The sequence below is a fragment of the Poecile atricapillus genome, chromosome Z (genome assembly GCF_030490865.1).
Source record: "Poecile atricapillus isolate bPoeAtr1 chromosome Z, bPoeAtr1.hap1, whole genome shotgun sequence".
NCBI classification, from domain to species: domain Eukaryota; kingdom Metazoa; phylum Chordata; class Aves; order Passeriformes; family Paridae; genus Poecile; species Poecile atricapillus.
The window spans coordinates 88,047,070-88,069,890 of record NC_081289.1 but is presented as its reverse complement, the minus strand read 5'-3'; the positions used below and the strand labels follow the sequence as shown (position 1 = coordinate 88,069,890).

The 22,821-nt window shown below is 35.4% G+C and overlaps 1 protein-coding gene across 2 annotated transcripts in view; it reads right to left on the bottom strand.

Moving 5' to 3' along the window:
• The window catches only part of DMXL1 (Dmx like 1), a 78,853-nt gene that overhangs the window by 20,718 nt on the left and 35,314 nt on the right, over positions 1 to 22,821 (bottom strand). The window contains exons 17-30 of one of the 2 annotated variants that reach the window (XM_058864974.1): positions 21,457 to 21,681; positions 19,105 to 20,799; positions 18,406 to 18,516; positions 16,979 to 17,148; positions 15,697 to 15,794; positions 14,855 to 15,020; positions 13,799 to 14,048; positions 11,084 to 12,174; positions 10,619 to 10,810; positions 9,330 to 9,406; positions 9,028 to 9,155; positions 7,385 to 7,633; positions 6,899 to 7,012; positions 634 to 797 (exon numbers count right to left, since the gene is read on the bottom strand). In XM_058864974.1, coding sequence (XP_058720957.1) covers positions 634 to 797; positions 6,899 to 7,012; positions 7,385 to 7,633; positions 9,028 to 9,155; positions 9,330 to 9,406; positions 10,619 to 10,810; positions 11,084 to 12,174; positions 13,799 to 14,048; positions 14,855 to 15,020; positions 15,697 to 15,794; positions 16,979 to 17,148; positions 18,406 to 18,516; positions 19,105 to 20,799; positions 21,457 to 21,681 — 4,730 coding nt within the window. The remainder of the gene's footprint in view (positions 1 to 633; positions 798 to 6,898; positions 7,013 to 7,384; positions 7,634 to 9,027; positions 9,156 to 9,329; positions 9,407 to 10,618; positions 10,811 to 11,083; positions 12,175 to 13,798; positions 14,049 to 14,854; positions 15,021 to 15,696; positions 15,795 to 16,978; positions 17,149 to 18,405; positions 18,517 to 19,104; positions 20,800 to 21,456; positions 21,682 to 22,821) is intronic. The other variant, XM_058864973.1, reaches the window with a different exon arrangement.

Here is a 22,821-nt window from a genome sequence, read left to right as displayed (position 1 = left end):
CAGGGTGTATTCCCTTCAGTTCTTCCAAGCGATCAGAGAAATCCAATCCTCTCCCTACAGTATTCAATATTTATGATCAGCCCACTATCATTGCCTCACTGTGCTATTCAGTATTTGCATTTTCTTTTTTGTCCTTGCTCCTAAAATACACTTACCTAATTTATTTTGCTTATGTAGATAACACTTGATATAGAAATGTGCATACAACTCCATAGAAGTATTTAACTTTCTACAAAGAAAGATCTGCCACGAGGCAGACTTAACTAGGCAACATAATTTGATTTCCAGTATGCAAATGCATTTCTTCCAGCTAAAATAGCCAATAAATGCTTCTTGCACTTCCTTGTTCACCTAAATAGCTGACCCGTAATTATCTACACAATTCTACTCGGTAATTATAAAAATCAACACAACTTCTTCATACCATTATCTGAAAATTAATTTAATAAAAACAGCCTTCAAGAAAGCTGTTTCAAAAATATGCATAGGCTGCATTTTAGAAAAAGCTAAATATGAGCAATAAATACAAGCAGATTCTATCACATTAGTACCTAGAATAATGACTAAGAAGAGAATGACTATCCATCCAGAAGTGATAAAAGACACGTATTTGTCAAAACAACAAAAGATTACCTTTGCAATGAAATAATCCCAGATGCTAAGCTCAGGAGGAATAAATCTTTCTCTGTAAGATGATGATTGTTGGTCTACAAATGGCAATGTAGGCAACTGAGAACTCTCTTTTGGAGAGGTTTTTGATGAAAGCCTGTAATGTTTTTGCTGTTTCTCTCCATCATCTATGGAAGAAGAAAACAGAGTATGCTGCTTTAAACCTTCTGCTCTACCTTCCTATTGCTTTCAATAAAGGGATTCATAATGAAAAGTAAAAATTTCACCATTAAAAGTTTTCAGAATTTTATCTTAGCATTTCTGTAACCACTAAACATAGAGAATGTTAATCCTCAAATACACAAAACTTATATATAACTAGAACTCCAGAATGTAAAACTCCCTGCACAAATAATACACTCATAATTGCAAGAGAAGATCTCTTCTTACACAGGTGAAAAATATTACTCAAGCAATGATCTTGCAAAACTCAATTGCTTTACTAGGAACTACTGAATACTGATTATGCTTGCTTTTAAGACAAGCCAGGAGACTTAATTTTCAGAATATATATTGCAAATATGTAATGTTGCTGTTAATAGTCCAATTTTTAACTCCATGTCTTTCTCTCTAGTGAAGATCTGTAATTTTTTTCTAAATAGTACAGTTCTGCCAAATCCCTATGGCCTGACAATACTTTTCTCCAGCAAATATAAAAGATCATATTTTAAGTAACACAATCTAACATACAACTTATTAAACAGGGATGAATTAATCATTTGCAGTAATACCCTAAATCCTAAGAGCAGACAGGTTCCCTTGTCCCAACATTGACATTTTCAAACTAAGTGTCAATGGAAGATTTTACTTCCATTCTTGATGATTCCAGTACTAAAGGAAATAGCTCATACAAGCTTTCAGGAACACCTTAACACATTTGTATCACCTGATGTCACCCTGAAATCATTCTGGATCTTGTTAGGAATGATATCCTAATACAGTCTTTCTATTAGTACATGAGGAATGATACCAATAGTCACCTGTCACCAATTGTCACAATTGTTAGTGTTCTGACTCTCCAGAACACATCAGAAGTGAAAGTGATAAGGGAGAAAAGAAATTATATTTGGAGATTTGTTTGCTATCTGTCATAACAGAGAAAATGGACTTGAATCAATTTCCTACTTGATTGCAAAAGGTGGAGGTTCTGTTTGGTTTTTTGCTGTTGTTTGGTTGGGATTTTTTTTAGATTTTTAATTCTGTTTTCAAATAGATACATGTAATGTACAGAGATCAGCTTCTACAGTGAAACAGAGGAGTGGGTTCAAGACATAGGTAAAACAAAGAAAGCTTAAATATGAAGATAAAAAGGAAGTTGATTTTTTGAACTTCGTTCTGGAGTCCACAAAACTTCAAACACTGATTTAGCTGATGAGTCAGTTTTCTTAAGCAGAGGGGAGTATAGGTTACCTTATGATCTAACAGCAGTAGTAAATAGGAGCCAGGAAAGCAATTCTGTAGGTATAAAAAGCTCACCTGAGGGACAGATATCTCTATCACTGAGTTCAAGAATCATGTTGGGCCACGCTGGTTGCAAGTGTGAACTAACATGAACATTACAAATGCAAATGGGTTCTGTATTGTTTTAACTTTCCTATTCCCTTCTGCTACCAAAGGCCCACAAAACTAGCAACCACTGAAGCTCCCAAAATTACCTTCTCCTATAATAATGCTGGGCATGGCAAAAGAAGAGCCAGCAGACCTGTCTGCTCCTGGAGTGAATTACCATGAAGTATAGGAAGTATTTCCTATACCCTTATTTTTTTGATGTTTTATCCAAAGGAGACTTTCTAGTCTTGATAGGTGCCTGAAAGACTATGTCCTTCAAAACTCTTAAGGGCATTCCAATCACTTGAAAAAGAAGGTCTAACACTCTGAACAAAAGAAAAACAGTGGTAATTTACAAACACTTATTTCCCTATATAACACTTAATTGCTCATAACACAAACTGAGCCAACTGTAAAATTTGTAATTCTGAGCCATATAAGATTTAAATACATGTTTTTTTAAAAACTTCCAGGTTTTTCATACCTCACCATTTTTTATTTGTTTTCTTCTAATGGACAAATTCTCTGCATTCACACTAGTTAATGGAATTTATTCATGGTCATTCCTGAACCAGGAATAAACACGTTATGCCAAGATTCAGAATTATTTTTGACTGTGTATTAAGGCAAACATTTTCTTCACAAGCAGCTGAACTATTGTGCTGCTTGAGGCTGGAGTAGTTAGCTTTCTTCACAAGTGGCTATTGTAAAGCTGTGTTTTGGATTTGTGCTGAACACAGGGTTGATAACACAGAGATGTTTTTGTTCTTGCTGAGCAAGGCTTACAGAGCCAAGGCCTGTTCTGCTTTTGTACTCCCACCCTGGTGAGGGAGTCAGGGGTGCCTGGGAAGCTGGGAGGAGACACAGCTGGGACAGGTAACCCCCAAATGGGCAAAGGATGTTCCAGACTACGTGACATCATGGTCAGTGCTTAAAGTGGGGTAAGGAGAAGGAAGGTGGAAGCCATTTGGAGGGATGGTGTTTGTCTTCACAAGTCACTAGTGCACATGATGGGGCTGTGCTCTCCTGGAGGTGGCTAAACACTTTCCTGCCTGTGGGAAGCAGTGAACTCATTCCCTGTTTTTCTCTGGTTGTGTGCACAGCTTTTGCTATTAAATCATCTTAAACTGAATACATAAGTTTTCTCTATCTTTTACCCTTCCCATTCCCTACCTGGTCCTGCCAGTGGGGGAATGAGTGAGCGGCTGCCTGGGGCTTGGCTGATGGCAGGGGTTAAACCACAACAGCCACAACACAATTTACATACATAGTCTAATAAAAGATTAAGACATCCCATCTTTCATCTTGAAACAGGAATATCATAAAGCTACATACATAACACACTTCTATACTGCATCATAATTTGGTTTTTTTGCATTCAGGATAGTATTTGAAATCCACTTACCTGTACTAAAAGTCAAAACCACAATAACTGCAGTACAATGCATTTTCACTTCATTATTTAAAGCTTATCAATTAAGGAGCATGCACATGCATCACCATGATTTTTTAGCTATTTTTTAGCAACTACTTAAAAAAAATTCACTAGGCATGAAATAAGGAGTAAGTGTTGCATGATACAGAAATGAACAAGTATAGGCCTGCAGGTTGTTTTGCTAAGCAGAATTCAAAAAGCAAGTGTTTCACTTTTAAAAAGTATTTTATTCCTTTCTGTTGGATCACTCTTTGTTAAGAATACTGCAGGCTAGCCACTGGAAAAAAAATCAGTATATAAGGCAAATGAAAGAATAACTACCTAAGTGGTTTGAAATATACTAATGCAAATTTCTTTTTATACATTCTAATATAAATTAACTACATTAAAATTCTGACTATCATTTGGGATTTCAAACTACCAATTAGAAATACTTTCAAATTTCTTATATATTTCTCATTAAAAATTTTTATTTTTTTTTTTATTTGAAGCATTTATCTTTGCTCCCATTTTACTTATAAGTCAAAAGTAAAATTTATGTTATTTCCCAGGAAAGGGACAAGGAAACAGACAAGGAAAATCCTTTAATTTTGCCAGGTTCTCAGACATGCAATGATAATCAAAAGATCTGTTACCTCTCTTCCACCTTCCAACTTCCCTTCATTTGTTCTTGCAGCATGGAATAATTGGATGTATGAAATGAAACTATGGATTTATAACTGTTAAAGTGAAGCTCAAATTCTTCTTTAAGACATTTCTGGATGATAGAGAACTTACCATCTCTATACAGACCTAAATTATAAAACAGTTTCGTAAGGTAGTTTTCAAGAGAAATATGGTAAATGTGATTCTAAAAAGATCAAGGTTATTTTTCAGATGGTAACTGTTTCTTGGAAAACAAAACATCATGTGCTAGTTCTGTTTGCCAAAATCATTTGCTGCAACTGCAAAACCAAGAAACATTGTTGAAAAGTGTAGTGATCTGAAAGCATTCAAACTGCTTTGTTCTGTCTGATCTTTATGTGACAGATGCACTAAAAACAAGCTTTTAATAAAAAACTAATTCCTAATTAGGGGTTAGGAATTTTTAAGACTACCAGGTACTGGTTTCTGGTTCCTGTTTTTACTATTTTACTTTAAGAAAAAGATCATGTTTACTAAAGTGAAATTTTGTATTCTAAGCTACTACATGCCCAAGTTAACAAAAGCAAAGGGCAGAAAGAGAAATAACTTTATTGACAAATGCTGTACCTAGAGTTAAGATCTTTTAAAATAAGTTTCAAACTTGGAGGTCACTTGCACCCACATTGAGATATTGTCCTAGTTTAGGGCAAATTAGGGAGGAAAACTCCAAATGGGGATTTCCCCAGGGAAATGCCCCTCTTCACTTTCTGGTCCGGGAAAAGAGAGGAAAAGAGGGGTACAGATATGTACTAAACAATTGGAAGGGAGGCAAGGAGGAGAAGACATGCATAATCTTTTTGTATTAGAATTATTAGTGTTCAGAATTTTTAGCTTTTGATCTCCATTTAAGAGTGGAAGCATTTCAAAAAAACCCAAAAGTAAACATAAGGGAAAAGAGTCTAGTTATGCATGCCAAAATGGTAAGATATAGAAAAAATCCAAATAATAGTACAGAAGAATATGGCACAGTTGACTGGAACAAGCATTCCAGTAATTTCTCAGTATTTGAAACAATAAAAGCACAAGAATATAGTTGATTTTAATCCTAGACCTTCTGGTTCATTGGAGGTCTTTTTTCTTTCCTTTCTCCCCCCACCATTTTTTTTCAATGTGACAGAGAAAGAACTTTGGAGAAATACCTTCCCCCCAAATTTGCTTTACATAAACACACATTAAAAAAAAAATAATAGCCCACTGAATCCTAGAATTCCATAGGCTGAAGGACACCCAATCCAACCCCTTGGTCAGAACAGGGATGACTTAATTGATGGCCTAGTTTGTTCAAGTTTTTGAGTAACTCCAAAGATAGAGACTCCACAATACGTCTAGGTCCCGTTTTCAGTGATGATCCCTAAAAACTATCCCTAAAAGTATTTAAAAATACTACTTTTTCCCTTTATTTTTTAGTTTGAGTTTCTGGATTCTTCCAGCAATATTTTTATTTAACCTGCAATCAGCCAGCCAGCATTCCTTCTTCAGAAAACATGCAGCAGATGGGCTATATTTCATATACATTTCAGAATACACTTCTTCGTAAAAATACTTAGGAATTTAAAGCAGCGGCAGCAGTAGTATTAACACAGCTCAGTATACAGTTATGAACACCTCGCTAACAGAATGGCCAACAAAAGCCAGTTATGGCTTCTGACAATTCTGTAACAGCAAACTTATTCACTTTACTGAAGTGATAGAGAGAAATGTTTACTCAGTACCACAGGGAAAGTTCCACAGAGAATCAGATCTAGAATAAGAGCTCACTTTCAGTTAAAGATCTCTACTCTGAAAACATTTTTCTAAAAGTCTGATGAAAGTATTTAAACAGACCACATTTACAGTTCTCCATAAATGTAAGGTAAGACTTTTTGATATGTAACATACATCTAAATAACATTTAAAAAAAAAAAAAAAAACAACATTTTATCTCTCTACATATATGTGTAGATGTGATTTAGAAAGTCATCAGTTTAAGTAAATTCATCTTTACAAAATCTTCCTTTAAAAACTTAGTTAATTGTAGCACTTCTGCTGTTGGTTCTATAGAAGTCAAACTAAATTAAAAAGCACATAACTATATGAAAAATAAAAGCATGACAGTAATTTGTTCTGGACCTGATGATAATTTATCATTACCTGAATTTGAAACTTGAAGATTGTTTGCTTTTCTAGAGGGTTCTTAGAATATCAACAAGACACCTTTCACTTGTAATGTCTGAAATGAACACTTAGAAATCCACATGCACAATAATGCTTATATTCAAAAAGCAAAACAAGCAGCTCTCCAAAAAAGATATGAAACACTTCTGATCTTTTCAAACCATGGTCAAAGTAATTTTATATTCAATATTTATTTTAAATGAAGAGCCATAAGAATACCACAGTGCTGACAATTTTCTTTTTTAAAAATTCCCAATTTATGTGCTTTTTTAATTACAAAAATTTTACTTTAAAGTTTTATATCATGGCTTGCAAACAGAAGTTTTTCTGTCTTTCTGCATGTGCAAAAAAACCCGCCACACATAGCAAACTTCATGTAAAGGCCTAGAACTAAATCTAGTATCTTGCCTGAAGGTTTGGTAGGACTATGAGTACTGAAGGAGGTGAGGGATTTGGAAAACCCCACGCATTCCATGGAGAACACTACTACCTGATGTGGGCTAGGCATTGGGAAGTGCCTACCTGTCAAAGAGAGAAAACATACTGTATTTGTAAACTGGGAATATATTTCAGTTAGGAGAGAACTGGGAAGCTTTAAAACAAACACAGAAAACTAGGCTGTAATAGTATTGGAAACTCTCTAAGATCAACTTCAAATATTAGAGTAGCTGTGCTACTTGGAAATCTTATTTCATTAGCATTCACTTCTGCTTCAATATCCTCTTCTACACAATATCTACACCACTAACTTCAAATTCTTGTTTTTCTATGCAAATCCAAAACCATACTGAATTCTTATTGAACACAAACTACTTAAAGTAATTAAGCTTTCAGCAATCACATAATTTTCTTAAAAACCCAGAAGACAAGTATACATAAAAAAAGAGAACTAACCAGTTTTTGTCTTTAATTGCTGCTGTCCTCTGCTGGGCATATGAGCTCCTCCTCCAAAGATAGCAGACCACATTTTGTTGTTAAGTGGATGAGCCATAATTCTATACAACTCATTGCTAGAATGTGTTGCAAGGCCATGGATGAACAGGCTGAGATAGACAGCAGTTAGAATTTCACAAAGTAGAACTGTGAGACCTGGCTGGGCTTCCTCACCAGCAGAATTCAAGAGACGTATTAGAGCCGTCATTCCTGTTTATGTAAAATAAACATATTCTTTAAGAAAGCACTTAAGAAAGCACTGTTACTTAGTAATTTTTAATCTGGAAAAATTCCAAGTTCTACACATTGAAACCTAGGTGGAAAACTTCATGAGAGAGAGGAAAGCTCTTAATTTTTAACAATTTATTAGTTTTATAGCTTCCTGTTTTGGACTAATGGTTAAAGAAATGTCTAACAGCTTTTCCATTATTATAGTTACATTAAAATCCTGTAATTACATCTTCCTACTTTACAGTGGTAGAACCAAACAAAAATCATGGGTATCAACTTGCAGTACACATTGTCTGTCAAGTGTTCTTTCACCCAAGTAATAAACATCTTGTAGTGTTTTTATGCTCTCACAAAAGGCTGTAGTTTCAGATGGGGCTTCAGCTGTGACACTTTGTGCACACAAGTGAAAATAGTTGTGGCCAAATAATTCTCCTTTTTCTCATGCTCTCCAGTGTGCACATATAGCATGTGAATTTATCAAAAAATAGAAGTTGGTTCAAGGTGATGTTATTCATGAAAAAAACTGCTAAGAATTCTGTGCCCCACTCATCAGAAATTTCATCCTGCAATTAATTAAATAAGAAAACAGATGACAAGCTAACTTTGCTATAAAATCTCTAGATTCAGTGACAATGTCTGGCAGAAAAGAAAAAAATGGCATAGCATCAAATACAAACACTGCTACAGGCTCTCCAGGAAGATTTTTAAAGTGAAATTTTATGATTTAAGAAACAATTCTCATAATAAGTAAGCACATTTCCTGGCTATGCTTACATTAAGTTAGTGCTGTACACTTAAGCTCATACCTAGATGTATTACATCCATTACACTCCCTCTAATGTAGCTCCCTAGTGTAGTTTCACCATCATTGATCTCAGCACACTCTAAGTATTACCTAAAAATCTGACATTAATTTGACAGCTATGGAAAACCAAGATTTATAATAAAGGTCTCATTTTTTAGTAGTTTCAAGTTAGTTCAAAAGTTGTCCAAAAGGTAAAACAATTCTTAGTTGGAGCACAAGCTAAGACAGCCCTTCCAGTCTGTCTTAGAAGTCAGGAAGTAGAATACTCAAGGGGGAGCAAGTAGAGCACAGGACATGACTTCACCCTACCTCCTGCTTAGTTGCTCTCTCTTTACTATATCCAGCACTACCACTTTTTAGTTAAGGAAGCAATACAAACCAACTTGACTTAGTGAATAATCAGAAGCACTAATTTAGATGTTCTGAAAAAAAAAATACAACATTTTAATTAAAGAACTCAACACAGCTGTTACAAATACTACTAGAAAGTCATAGCCGTATGTTCTTACAGTGGATCCAGATAACTCAGTTTTCCTTAAGAGGAAAGAAACAAATCAAGTCTAGATACCTGGCCACTGAGAAGGTGATGTGTTGGGAGTCACTGTTTCTTCTAAGCTTCCTGTTCTTAAAGAATGATGCTGAGTTAACAGGACTGTCTGGTACACCGTCCCAGTGAACTGATTTGCTTGAAATGAGCTGTGAAAGAAAGAAGAGGGAAATTATATTTATTTTAAAAAGTTACATTTACAACTATTCAAGTGATAGAACTTTCTGGATGCAGGCAAGTGTGATGACTGTCTTCTGGTGCCCTATGCATTATCACGACCGCAATGAGAAAGATGTCTAAACATCACTTCTCACAGACTTTACCTGTAGCTGTGGCCATCACAGAGACATTGGTAGATGCAAGCAGAGAGCGACGCTGCTAAGGTATGCATTACATATATCTGTAAGACAAAGTTTTACAGAACTTATTACACCCAAAGAGAGCTGTGGTTAGCATCACAGCCTTTCACTCTGCATACAGATGTGTAACAAACACTAGACATGAAAGGCGTAAGTACTTATGCATTTACAAAACCAACCTTCCCTTCAGACAAATTTATATCAGATCATCTTGCTATGAAAAGGATGGGGGAAAACTCACTTGCCTCACCAGCATAATCAGAGATCAGCTCTATTTGAAATGCTTCAAATTATTAAACAGCAACTTATTAAGTATTAACTTATTGTATACAACAGTCCTACGTAATTACACCCTAAAACAGTGGCAGTTTTCTGCCTCAGAATACAAAGACTTTATTTCAGAATGAAAACTATAATGCAGCTTAGCTTTTGACCAATTTTTGTGCAGCTCTTGGACACACTCAATTTACTCAGTATCATACTGATCAGTACTTTTAACACAGCTGGTACTTTTTTCTTAATGTATCACAGAACAATCTATTGATCAAAAAGGTTCCATTAAAACAAAACCAGTTTATTCTATTTATCTGTTTGTTCCCTCTAAAACAAAGCTAATTAGGAATTAAGCCACCTTTTTAGTGTTCTTTAGAAATCCTTAGTAAAAGGAGAAATTATTTGGGACCTAAAACATATAAAACTTCAGGAAAAACTAAGTTTTATTATCAGTCAAAGGTTAAGTACAGGAGAAATATTTCTGAAGCAACTTTTTCACACGATGTGTGAAACACATGCTGTTTCACAAAAAGTCTGGGTTTACTGAACTTCACTGGCAATTAGTTTTTATACTTCGACATTTAATTTTACTTAGGTCCAAGAATGAAATGCAGAATCTGCTATTAACATAATAGAAGTAATGAACACACTGTCATAAAGACAAATATTATGCTGGTGATGTAGTGTAACATGTTTTCCATAAAAATGTCCTCTTGGACAAATATCCTGTTTTGAGAGAAACCAACCTACAACAGCTTGTTGAACCGGATGCTCAACACCTCAACAACAATTAATGATCAGTGGACATTTCTTTTAGTTCAAAGTAAGTACTACATAAAATGTTTATGTTTCATGGTTTTATTATCTGTCACAGATAGGCACAGCATGAAGTTTGCATGCTGTCTGAAAAAAATTTGTGACTTCAGCAAACTAGATGATAACAACAACAAAAAACAAAACAACTGTTAAAAAATACGTACCTTGCTGTTCTGAGTATCTGGATGAGGTGGCGAATCAAGGTTTATTATAGCATGTAATATATCATGAGTTAAATTGCCAAGATGTAGCAATGGATTAGCCACTACTGTTTTGGCACTAGCTGTGCAAGCAAATAGGAGAGGTATGGAGCTTTGCTCTGGTGGAGGGCTGGAAGGCATCTGTACTGACTGCTCCTAAAAACAAGCAAGAAACACACAAGCAAAGAAATAGTACATGTTCTTTAAGGGAACATAAGAACTTTTGAAAGAGGGCAAAAGGATTCTAAAAAACAACAATAAAAAATAGGCAATGTACAAAAAAAAACTGTTAAAAACAGATTTAGATTTATTAAAAAATAGGTGCATGCTATATTTTTTAGAGGAAAATTTCAAAAATATTGCAAAACACTTTCAAATAAATCTACAAACCTGACACAGAGAAAACACAACCTAAACTCCGCCACATACCTGCTGAGACTCCTGCAACAGCAGAATTAATTCCATTCTGACAGATGCCAAGCCTCCACCATGTGAGCCATGAAGTATACAGTAACTAAGGAACATTCGGAGGAGAGACTGGTATTTCAGAAGCCATTGACGTCTTTTCTGAAAGTCTTCTTTCTGCAGCATAGCTTTTTCCTGGGCAGCTAAGTCTTCAGTGTTTTCATGTAATGTAGCTTCTGCTTGCATGCCTCTAACTCCTGACTGTATGTCTTCTACTTCAACACCATAATCACAGGTCTTCTGAAGAGCTACCACTTCTCTCTCAAGCCACTGGTAAAGCTGATACCGCAACTTTCCACCATCTACTTCATAGCCAGTGGACAGTGTACGAAGCTCCACAGTAAGGATTTTCAGGCATGCTCTAAACTTCAGTTGCGCTGAAATGATATCTTCTGATGGACTTAGAATATCTTTGTCATCAACTACATTAAAAGATTCTGTGAAGCTTGAACTTGTTTCATGTAATTTTTCAGTCTTCCTCAGAGGTTTTAACTCTTTCATTACCAGGGAAGAATCTTCACTCTCATCATTTTCATCACTGTCTGACTGCAGTTGCAATTGCTCATCTTGGAACAGAGCACTTGGCTGGCTCCAATCAAAGGAAAGAGTGGAATTTGAATGTTTTCCTGATGAACAATCTGAAGATGAACCCAGACCATTGAATACTGGCTGTGACCAGTCAATACTGGAAGCTTGATCTTTTGTTTCAAACTCTTTAACTGGAGAATATGGTGAGAAATCTTTATCAGTATCCACCAAGCTAGGGGATTTACAGAATGACTTCGATCTCTTGACAACTTTGGGCATCTTTGATAACACTTCTAAGGCCAACATAGGACAACCAGCTTTTAGATGAGCATATGCAGTGGTGAAAAATAGCCGTCTTTCACCTAGGTTGATTCTGTCAGCTAATCCATTTTCCACTGTTAGGCAAATGTGTGTGGAAGATGTATCAGAAGAGCCAAAATGACGTCTCAGCAAGAGAGGATGTGTTCTTAGGTAGTTATAGAAGTTAAACACTGCAGGGTTGCAATTTGATGAGCCATCTCCTTCATCTGAAAAGATATGGCGGCATGAGGAAAATGTACCACTCTGTATGAAATAACTGATCTGCAAAGTCCTAAGTTCATCAGAAGGCTTTTAGGTCTTAGCATCAATCCTACTGCCTACTTCATATTTGTTCTACTGTTTACTTCACTGCACCCTCCTGTGCACCTTTATAATTTCAATATCTCAGTAGGAAGAACATTGGCAAACATAGTAAAAATAACCAGAGTGGGGCAGCAGGCATGACATTTTTGTATTAAAACAGCTACCATTTCTTTTCCTTGCAGTCAGACCAGTTTTACTGAAGTCAAACGACTTTTCTGTTAATTTTAGATTTCTGAGGTCTCCATCTTCCATCTCTAAAGAAAATGAGATGCTATATCTTACGAGATATTTTCTTAAAGTCTCTTTTGAAAAATTGGATTAGTATTTTTCATTTTGTCTACATCTTAAAAGAAATGCAACTTACAATAAAACCAGGAAATGCGTAACATCTATACATAATCATAGCAATAGTAAAATAAACACACAAATAAACAAATTACACAGCAGTGCAACACCTATTTATTTCATTTCCATGTCCACAAGAAGAAAGACCCTGAAGACATATGAGCATCAGCATAAGATGATTCACACAGTTTTCAAAGGGCACAGGACAGCTGAAATAAATCCTTACTCTCTGTACCAGGAGTTATAGCACAACTGGTGACAGTTAACAGAGAGACCTACATGAAAAAGCACACTGTAGGTAGGAAAATAAGGCAAGACACCACTGAACTGATCACAGAACAATTAGCAACACTTGAAAATTATTTTACACAGAAAGATGGGACCAATATAGCAACAACCAAACACTATATTCCTCATTTGCTCAAAATCTTCTGAGGCATTTGACTTCTACTGAAATCAGTTTCACAAATTACTTCCACAATTCTAAGTATTTGAGCCTTTATTTCAATTTCTCTCAGTAGTCAGGACTGAAACCAGCTAACTACCAAGGACCTGAAGCATTTAACTTCAATGAAAACACTACCTTTAGTAAACAATACAATTAATTCTTAGAAGGCCTATCAAGCCAGCAAGTGAACACAGAAATGAATTGCTCTAGGAGACTTACATGCTGTTTCAGGCCGCACATGGGCCTCCTCGTACCAGTTCAAGTATCAAAATCTTTCTGTTAGTAGTCTATTATTGTAGTCAGTTGTTACCAAGGACTAAAAGCTACAAAACACCATGTCCTCCAGACTCTCCTATGTAAGTAGGCTATCAGAAATTTTGTCTTCGGGTGTGATGGAGTTGAATTAATTTAATTAGTTAATTTGTCTCTTCATCTTTGGACTGCTTCTGGAAAACCAGCTACATTACTGAAGGGTCATTCAATTATCCTGATATTCACACGCTTAAAGGACGAAGTATGCATTCATGGGATATAGGATAATAATAATACAGTCACCATGTTTGCTATTAAAGTCTACATACATTGCTACAGCAACATTTACATTTAAAAAGACAATATTTACCAACAATGGTGAGCAACTGTGTGATACCTGGTTTTGTTCAGATGACACTTTAATAAACTGTGGCTTAAATGAACCATTAGTTAAAACCAACTCAACAGGCCAATATTCTTACCTCCATCTTCAACAGAATGTTTAATCAAAGTGTCAAGAGCCTTGCTGTAATCTTCCAAAATCCAGTATGCCATACTTCGCAGGAAAGGGTCACAGTGTATGTTTCCTGAGCTCTCTTTTCCAGTAGACACACTTCCCAAAACTCTCTTCTGTAGTACAGATTTGTAAGTACTAGACACTTCAAACTCTGATTCATAAAGTCTTGATATTACAAGAGCCAACTGAATGTCATGCAGTTTTTCAAGGCAGACCTAATTAAAAATAAGCATATTCAAATGATCAAACCCTGTCATTTCTACTTAGTTCAAAATGATTACAGGGCAGGAAGTGGCATAAATCTGCTCAGATTAAAGTAAGTAGGTCTATCAACTCCAACTAAAAAGTGAGCAGGAACTAAGCAGAACAGGTGTAGCAAATTATTACATGTAGGATCAGATTTGCATTTCTTCAGTTTAAGTACAGCATGACACAGACCTTTGAAACCAACCAGCTTCAATAGATGATTGCCAGTGTGCACATGCCATCTCTTACCTTTGGATTCTGGTTGTTTTAGTTATAGAGCTTTACAGAGCAAATCCTTCATTATCATAGAGGTTAATTTCCTCACAATTTTGTAATTCAAACAGACACAGGAAATAATTTTTGTTTTCTTTTTTGTAAAGGGATTCTAGGACCTAATCCACATCACTGCCAAAACACCAGGTCTGGAACTTCGTAATGAAAAATTATGCTGTCTTCCTATAGGACTGGGTAGACAATCAGAAAGGAAGCTAATCATAGGTAGGCCCCTTAGTATTAGAGCAGAGAAATTACCCATGTCACTTTTCAGTATCAGTAATAGGACAGCTAAAAAGGAATCAGAATGTAAATATGAAGGTTTTGTATTTTTCACTCATTTGAGGTGGGAAAGAAGAGCACAAATTGAAAGCATAAGAAGCTTCAGGGGTCATACTAATGTAAAATGCAAACTGCATTCAATATATTTGTACATTTGGGACAATGTAAGAATTAAACATTGTAAACAATTAAACAATGTAAACATTCAAAAATTTATTACCTCCACTGCATCTTTTAAGTGTCCTGCCAACAAGAAAAATGCTGCAGAATGTTCAAAACGCTGTTTACCAAGCAAAGAAAAAGCATTCTTTAATGCTGCTTTACGCCATCTGTCCTCAGTAAAGTTATTTCCAAAAAATTGCGTCATTTTAGTATCTTTTTGGGACCTGCATATTGAACATAATTGATAAAAACATTTTAGTTTTTATTAGTTGCACTATGGTTCTTAATTTCTGCAGATGTCAGTATAATTTTACACAGATCTTTAGATCAGGAAATGCAGAGGCTCTCACCACACTGGGAGTTGAGAAGGCTACATATTTTAAAATAACAGAAACTTCAGTAAATACAAAACTCAATGGTATTTTCAATAACCTGATCCAAATACATAAAATCTCTTTTTCTTCAGGTAAGCTCTTAAGTGACAATGCAAGGTTGGCAACACTGAATGCTGTGTTATGAAACACCAGTTAAAAAGACTTAAGTCAGTCCCCTGAACTGAAGATAAAACTTTTAACAACAAACACTTATGTAAAGGATAGGCATGACATTTCACACACTACACTGCTAGTCCTCAAAAGTATATCAGAATAAAGCAGTAACTGACATTACAGGAGATTTGAGACTAAAACTTGCAGCATCTATCTTCAGAAACAGCAACGAAATTCCTTCAGTAAATATATGAAGGTTAGAAACTACTAATTCAATGTAATGACTAGTTTAGAAAACAAACCTCAGCTTTCAGTGGAAATATTTGTGCTTCCTTTGGATTACCATCACATTCAATTTTTTCCCCCAAAATTATACTAAACAGTGTGAAATTCCATGTAAGAGCTTGAATACCTGTATAACCCCCAGATAACAGCCTTCTTCTTCATCGCAAGGTAAAAAATAGCAGCATCAAGTGGATCATTGTTTCTCTGGAAAGCTGCTTTAGCCACCTGAGAAGACAGTCCAACAGGAGGAAAACAAACACAATTTAAATTCATCTTAAATGAGATTCTTGTTGCTTCTGGCATCCCATACCCCACAGTGCCCTGAAGTTCTCTTTAATACAGGAACCCTCCTGTCATTATGAGTCTAATGCAAGAACATAAGAAGATAAAACAGCCCATTTTAGCTTATACTCTTGCAGTTCTAGAAGCTATTTTTCAGATCAAATGGGAATCCCTATATCTAGAATCAGTTTCTAATATCATAGCAAAATTAATTTACTATTTGTTCTGGTAATTAATTAAGGACAGATGGAATCTTGAAAAACAAGATGGGACCAGTGAGAAACAGGAGAAAAAATTGTTGTAGATTATTTTTGGAGGTTGGAAAGAAAAAAGGGTAAGTGGCAGCAAGAATAGTCCAACTCCCATGTAAGAAATTCTTAAACTCAGGCCCAGAATACATGGATTTTTTTTTTATTTTTTTTTTTTTAATGCAAGGCAGTAAAGTTTTATAAAGTAAAACTTTATGAAGTAAAAGTAGAGACATGCATTTTACCATTTTGTGCCTGGTAGTCAAAGTATATTGTGCATGCCATTTTCTAGCTCAACACACTTGGCTTTTCAAGAGCTTAAAACAAGTGATAATGAGGTGATAATGAGGTTAGGCTTTTTGACACAACTGTGATGACTAAAATATTTAATATAAAAACCTAACAAAACCCTCAAAAAATCAAATAATTAAAAAAAAACAAACCACCAAGCCAAAACAAAACAATAGAAGGGCTTTTTTATCATGGAAAATAATCAGTCTGCAAGACAGATGTACATATAATGTCTAACATCTGACAGCTTTCTAAGAAGAAGCTTTTCACACAACTTGTTTCTCAATTTTGCTATAAAAAACAACTATATGCTCCAACCGTATCTTGAGCATCCACAATAAGCACTGTACAATGTTACCTTTAAGATGGAGAGCAAATAAATTTTAAGAGCAAAAAATGTACTCCACAATGGAATTTGGAGTTTAAAGTACTAAAAAAACACCTAAATACAGAAGTTCATTTTGATACAGAAGAGTATAGATACAAAAAAATACAGCACGAAACATTCAGGAAAACTTCATTATCTAAAAAATTAAAACTACATAAATAGAAGGTAAACACTGGAGAAGAGCTGAACGCTGTTTCTACCTTCTCTATGCATTTTCGCAGGCTGTGGATGTTTCGAACCCACCATCCTACACCCATAGCTCTGAGCTCTGACCATGTTGGATCTCCCTTCTGCATTGCAGGGAGCATACTCAGGAGTTCTTCCTCTGCTACAGAATGGAATGCCCAGGCAAAGTGACTCGTAGATAAGCCTATACAATAAGCATTAAAAAAAAAAAAAAATATCAGAAGAAATTCATTATTAATCTAGAACCTGAAGACAAGGGTATGGGAAATATTTCTGTTTGTTTTGAATTTTTAAGTTCATTGCTGATGAGGTAACAGAAATTTAAGACTATTTGTTAGGACTGCATATCAAATATTACAGAAAAATCATACAACTGGAAACAATTTTTCATCTGCAAACTCCCTAGGTGAGTTTGCAAAGAACAGAGTTTCTCTATGAAGCTCAAGTATATGCATAGTAAGTGGCACTAAGATTAGCCATGATGCAGTGTATTTTTCAAAACTTTTTGAGATATTTGAAAGACTGAAGAATTTTGACTTGGATTAGAAAATGCACAAGTTTCACATAATCAGAGGAAAAAAACATCTTTGGGAATAGACATATAAAAGAAAACTTGAAATTAAAACATTTCACGAGGAAGACAACAATTATTAAGTCACAACATAGATGGCTATGGATAATTGCAACTCTAGTGAGGGCCAGATGCTTCCTTGTAGAAAGGCACTTCTGCATGTGCCCCAGAGGCACTTCTCACTCTCACTAATTTCTGAGCTCACCAGAAGAAGTATCTCAACTAAAATTACTCCATCAGAAGGCTAACTCTGCAATACTCTTCTGTGAAGCCCTGGCAAATTCCAACCTCTGATTCAGCTAAGGGGTGACAAACCATGAGATTGAAAATTCTATCACCTGTCATGATGGCTAAAGGAGTAATCACAGCCACTCCTTTAGATCTGAATATGACTAATCAAATCCATCTCATTGTCATCTTCAATATCACGATGGAACTAGTTAAATTATACAAAAAAAACTTCCTATATTAAATAGTTGATTGTATAATTACAGTAAGCATATGGAAATATTTAAAGTCTGAGTAGTAATTTTTTTCCCAAATACGTACCAAACCCCTACACAAATAGGTACAGTTTTCTGTTACATTATCCCTGCAGAAGGTTACTGGAAAAATATGGTACTAGAATGCCATTTAATTTGGGGAAACAGAAACACTCCCCCACCAACTAAAAACTTGTTAGAAAAAAAATCAGTTCCAAGACCTTCACCAAAAACCAAATAAGATGTTTTCCCCTCTAGCATTCATTCATATTGGACAACATTTTCTTAAAAAAACCCAATTAATTAAATCACTAAGACATGTCAAGAGCACACCAGTTATAAGTGCAGCTACATCACTAAAACTCATCTAAGGAAACACATCAGTTACCTTGGTGAAGCAGCTGGGCTCGATGCACAGGAGGAAGCGCAGTTATCAGAAAGGCGTGAAGCCGGATAGCCAATAAAAATTTTAAACCACACTCATCAAGAGTCTCTCCACCTGGAGATAAATATTTTAACATACATTTTAGAGCAATTACTCCAAGTAAGTATCATGGGTCTTATCAGAAGAAATATAATTTTGTGACTACTAACACTTTAAATATGTAAACAATAGCTTAGTTCATAATTCTTCCCTTCAAGAAAAGTGAAAGAAAAAAATTTCAAATATAAAAACTTCTGAAGTTTATTTGTTGCGTTTAATGCAAGAAACAGAAAAAGTGTCATATATTAAAAAAAACCAAACCAAATTATTTCTCAACTTCTCTACACAGTACAACAAATATTTGTTACTACTGTCTCTTCAAAAGTGGATTAAAAATAACTAGTACAAATTTATATAATTAATATATATAAATATAATATAAAACCACAATATAAATAGTATGTGGACTGATGGACTCACAGTAGCATTACCAGGTAGCAAAAGAAAATTTTATTTTTATCAAAGCATTAGGTCTTGAAACAATTATTCTTTGAAATGAAGTTGCATCATCATCTTACAAGCCACAAAAATATTCTAAAATAGGAAAAAATCCCAGGAAAGGTTGGGAAGCACAGTATATTTATCTTGGAAGAGACAACTTACCCTGACTTCTATCTCTGCTTTCTCCAATGTCAGTACTGGTAGTAGCAATTGTATCTGCCAAGGCCATCAATGACATTTGCTCCATCCTAGTCAGACCTGGCAAGCTTGAATGAAGCAAGTGACGAGAGAGAACTTGAGCATGTTCTGGTCCAAAGTAAGTTGGGCTGTACTGAGAAAGATCAATTACTTTTGGTTTTGAATTATCTTCATCTGCCTCAAATGTGACAAGGTCATCTGTACTTATAGCAGTATTTTGGAAGAGATTTTCGTAACTGTCATTGGGCAGATCCTTTTTATTTTGACTGTTCTGATTATTGGACTTCTCTGAACAGGAATAAGATGAATCATCATCCGCAGCAAGCAGAGCATACAGTGGCAGTGGTGGAACAGAGTCTATTTCAACATAGTCTGTAGTATCTGTTTTGCTGAACATTTTGGGATCTCTTGAAGTACTTCCACTAGCACTGATCGTCAGAGATCTGAGCCTCTTGTCATGATTAGGCTCAGACTCATTTACAGCAACAACTTCTCCAGCAATGCACTTCACCAAATGGGACAGAATGGCTTTTGCTCTGCGTACTTTACCAAGATCCATGAGTTCCAACAGTTGATATGGATGGTACTGAGGTAAAGTTGGAGATAATGTATGAGCTGCTTCAAAAAGACCAGAATCTTCCATTTCCATAGACAGATCAGAGGCAGACCTTTTCCCACTAAGTTTCTGTGCAAGGCTGGTCAGAGATCTGGTCAAGGTTCTCTTTGGTGGATGCAGACCTGAGGCAGCTGACTGGCTTTGTTTCATTAAGCTAGTTATGCATGACATACTTCCACTGTAGGAATCTGTATTAACTAGTTCCTGCTTAGGAGATTGCCACTGGGAATAAACATGCATTTCACAATCCATTCCAACTACCAGAATGCCATCACGCACCCAAGACAAGGATACAGGAAAAGGAGGCGACCCCTCCACAGATGAAACCAAGTCAACACAACGCAGCAAAACAAACCCAGAAAGGGTTGCAGCCTTAGGACTGCCACTGTGGGAGATTGCTACAATCTCGTTACCATTTTGCTCTTGCCTCTTTCCAGACAGCTGACCAAACATATAAAGTTTTGATCCAATTCCCACTGTCAGAATATGTGAGCCATCTTCCCTAGACATCCAATCTAAGTGTACCAAGTGCTTAGTGTTGGGTATAATATTCCCACCATGAGACAGAGAAGTATTTTGCTGGCTATCTGCCGCTAAATCGCTATCAACACTAACACTAGCGTCCAACATGGTGCCTACCTCATCTAAATTAAGTGTCTGTTCTAAAATCCAAGAAGAACCCCCTGTAGATTCACATTCAAAAATACTAACATGCATCACAAAATCTTGAGAAAGATGGCTATTTCTAGATGCTGCCTGCTTGTACGCTACTGCTAATCTGTTTGTGTGCGCACAGCTGACATCAGTTGGCGTCCCTGGAACATGAATAGCACTGCTATTAGGAAGTCCATCCTCAATCAGTAATGGCCATTCTTCCCATATATATTTAACATCACTGTCTGTGCCATATTGTGGCATGGAGGAAGCTGATGATTCAGTGACAACCCTGCATCTCCAGAATCGAACTTTCCCATCAGAGCAGGAAGTAGCCAGCAGATAAGGTGCACGACAAACAGGGTATATGGAAGAAGAACTGAGATGTCCTAAAATGAAATAAAATACACTTTTACTGGAGAAAATACTAAAAAGCAAAAAATTTATTCAGCCACCATTCTATTATTCCAAATTAAAAAAAGCACTACTGCTTCCTCACAAAGAAGTCATTTACAGGGCCTCACAAAGGAGACAAAATGTCAAAAATAATGTGAAGCCATTTTACCGTTTGGTTGCATTTTGTCCTCTGGAGAGGAGTCAAACTATACTATTTAAACAGGAATATTAATATATATTCTATTCTGTCAAACAAACATTTCTCTACTGAAAAATCTAAAACTGTGTTTTAGAAAGACTGCTGATGAAAACCTTCACATATAAGTACATATCCTACAAAAAATTTCATTAATGAATGCAAAACAAGATTTGTGTTTCTAGTACTCTATTTTTTGCAAGAATCTGAAATATAGTAAAAATTATACCTTAAGTAAGAGCTTTATTCTAGTGTTAGTTCTAGGATTGAGATATTAAGTCAGGGGAAGATCATTTCAGCAAACCTTTTGGATTCACCTATACATACTCGATTCTAACAACAAATCCAAAACTTACTTACTTACTATTACAAAACTTACTTAATTTCTATTTTAAAACCAAAGTCAGAAAGTCAGAGATTCCCTACTTTAGTCCTTTAAAAAAAGATAACAAACCTGCTGATGGCTTTACACTTATAATTTCTACTCCTTCTGGCATACTCAACTCTTGGCTATACACCATTTTGGAAGACAGAGTAAGCCAGCTTGTGCTCTGAAGGTTTGCTCTACAGGCCCGATACTTCTGAGTGAAAGGTGATTGGATCTTCTCTGGATCTGGTGAAGAATATGATTCTTCTGTTTGTGTTGCTTCTTCAGGTGGATTTGAACCTATCTTTTCATCTAAAAAAAAAAAAGTTTGTATTGTTAATTTTAAAAGACAAGTAATTCCTTTTAATGTCAGAAGTAATTTTACTCACTTTAACAGTTCCAGAAGAGACAGACAAACCTGACTTAAAATTTTACATTCATTTTAATGAAATGCATTCTTGTATTCAGATTGAAAGCAAAATGCTAGGACATCTCACATTAAATACTTCTGAGATTCTAGAGCCATTGAGATCAAAGCATGACCTAAAAGGCCAAGACTGCAGTCAGAGATATGTATGTGGCTAGCCACTGAAAATGAGGTTTCAGTAAGCATAGAATACCTGCTGCTAGGGAGGGTTAAATTAAGAACTTCATATCTTCGCTTACAAATTGGTAAAACTTATTTTTCAGAAAAGTTTTAATAGCTGCTTTAATTTGTTCATTAAAACACAGGCTCTCAGATAATGTGATCCAAATGTTTCCCTTTTTTAATAAAACTTAATAGCTGAAGTATGAAATTGATGGAAATGGAACATGAAAATTTCCAACTGATTTGCTGAAAAGCCTTGTCAGTAATTTCATCCTCACATAAGTACATCAGAAAATTTAGATCTTTATTACTCTCACTAGCTTACAAACTAATTGCAGTAACATTTTTTCTCTCATCTGAAATCAACAGCAAGAAATGCTAATTTAGTTTAAATGACAGAAACATGCATTTTAACAGATTTGTCTGGTAAGTGGTATCAGATTTGTGTTTCTTAAAATCTTTAAATGTCAACAGAAAACTACCAAAGCTTATCTTACCTTTCTTTAAAACTTTATAGTTTTTAGAGGCAAGTTTAGTAGTTTGAAAGAGAACCAGCAGATTTCAGAATTGTTTAGAACTGCAATGGCGTCGCTTAGGTGCTTCGGACTACAGTCCTATTCAAAACGTGTGCATAAACTCAAAAATTGCAGTACAAAAACTTCCGAAAAGCAAAACATCTTAACTGTTCAACTGTATTAAAGCCAGTTAAGAATATCTGGCCTCAGAATGCACAAAAAATACCAAACTCCAGGCTCAGGCTGAACTGAAGAGTTTCAGAATCAGAAGATTAGGTATGCAATGAAGAATGGTTATGATAAAATCTTGTAATTAAATACAGAATCTTTTCAAAAAGATTAAGCATT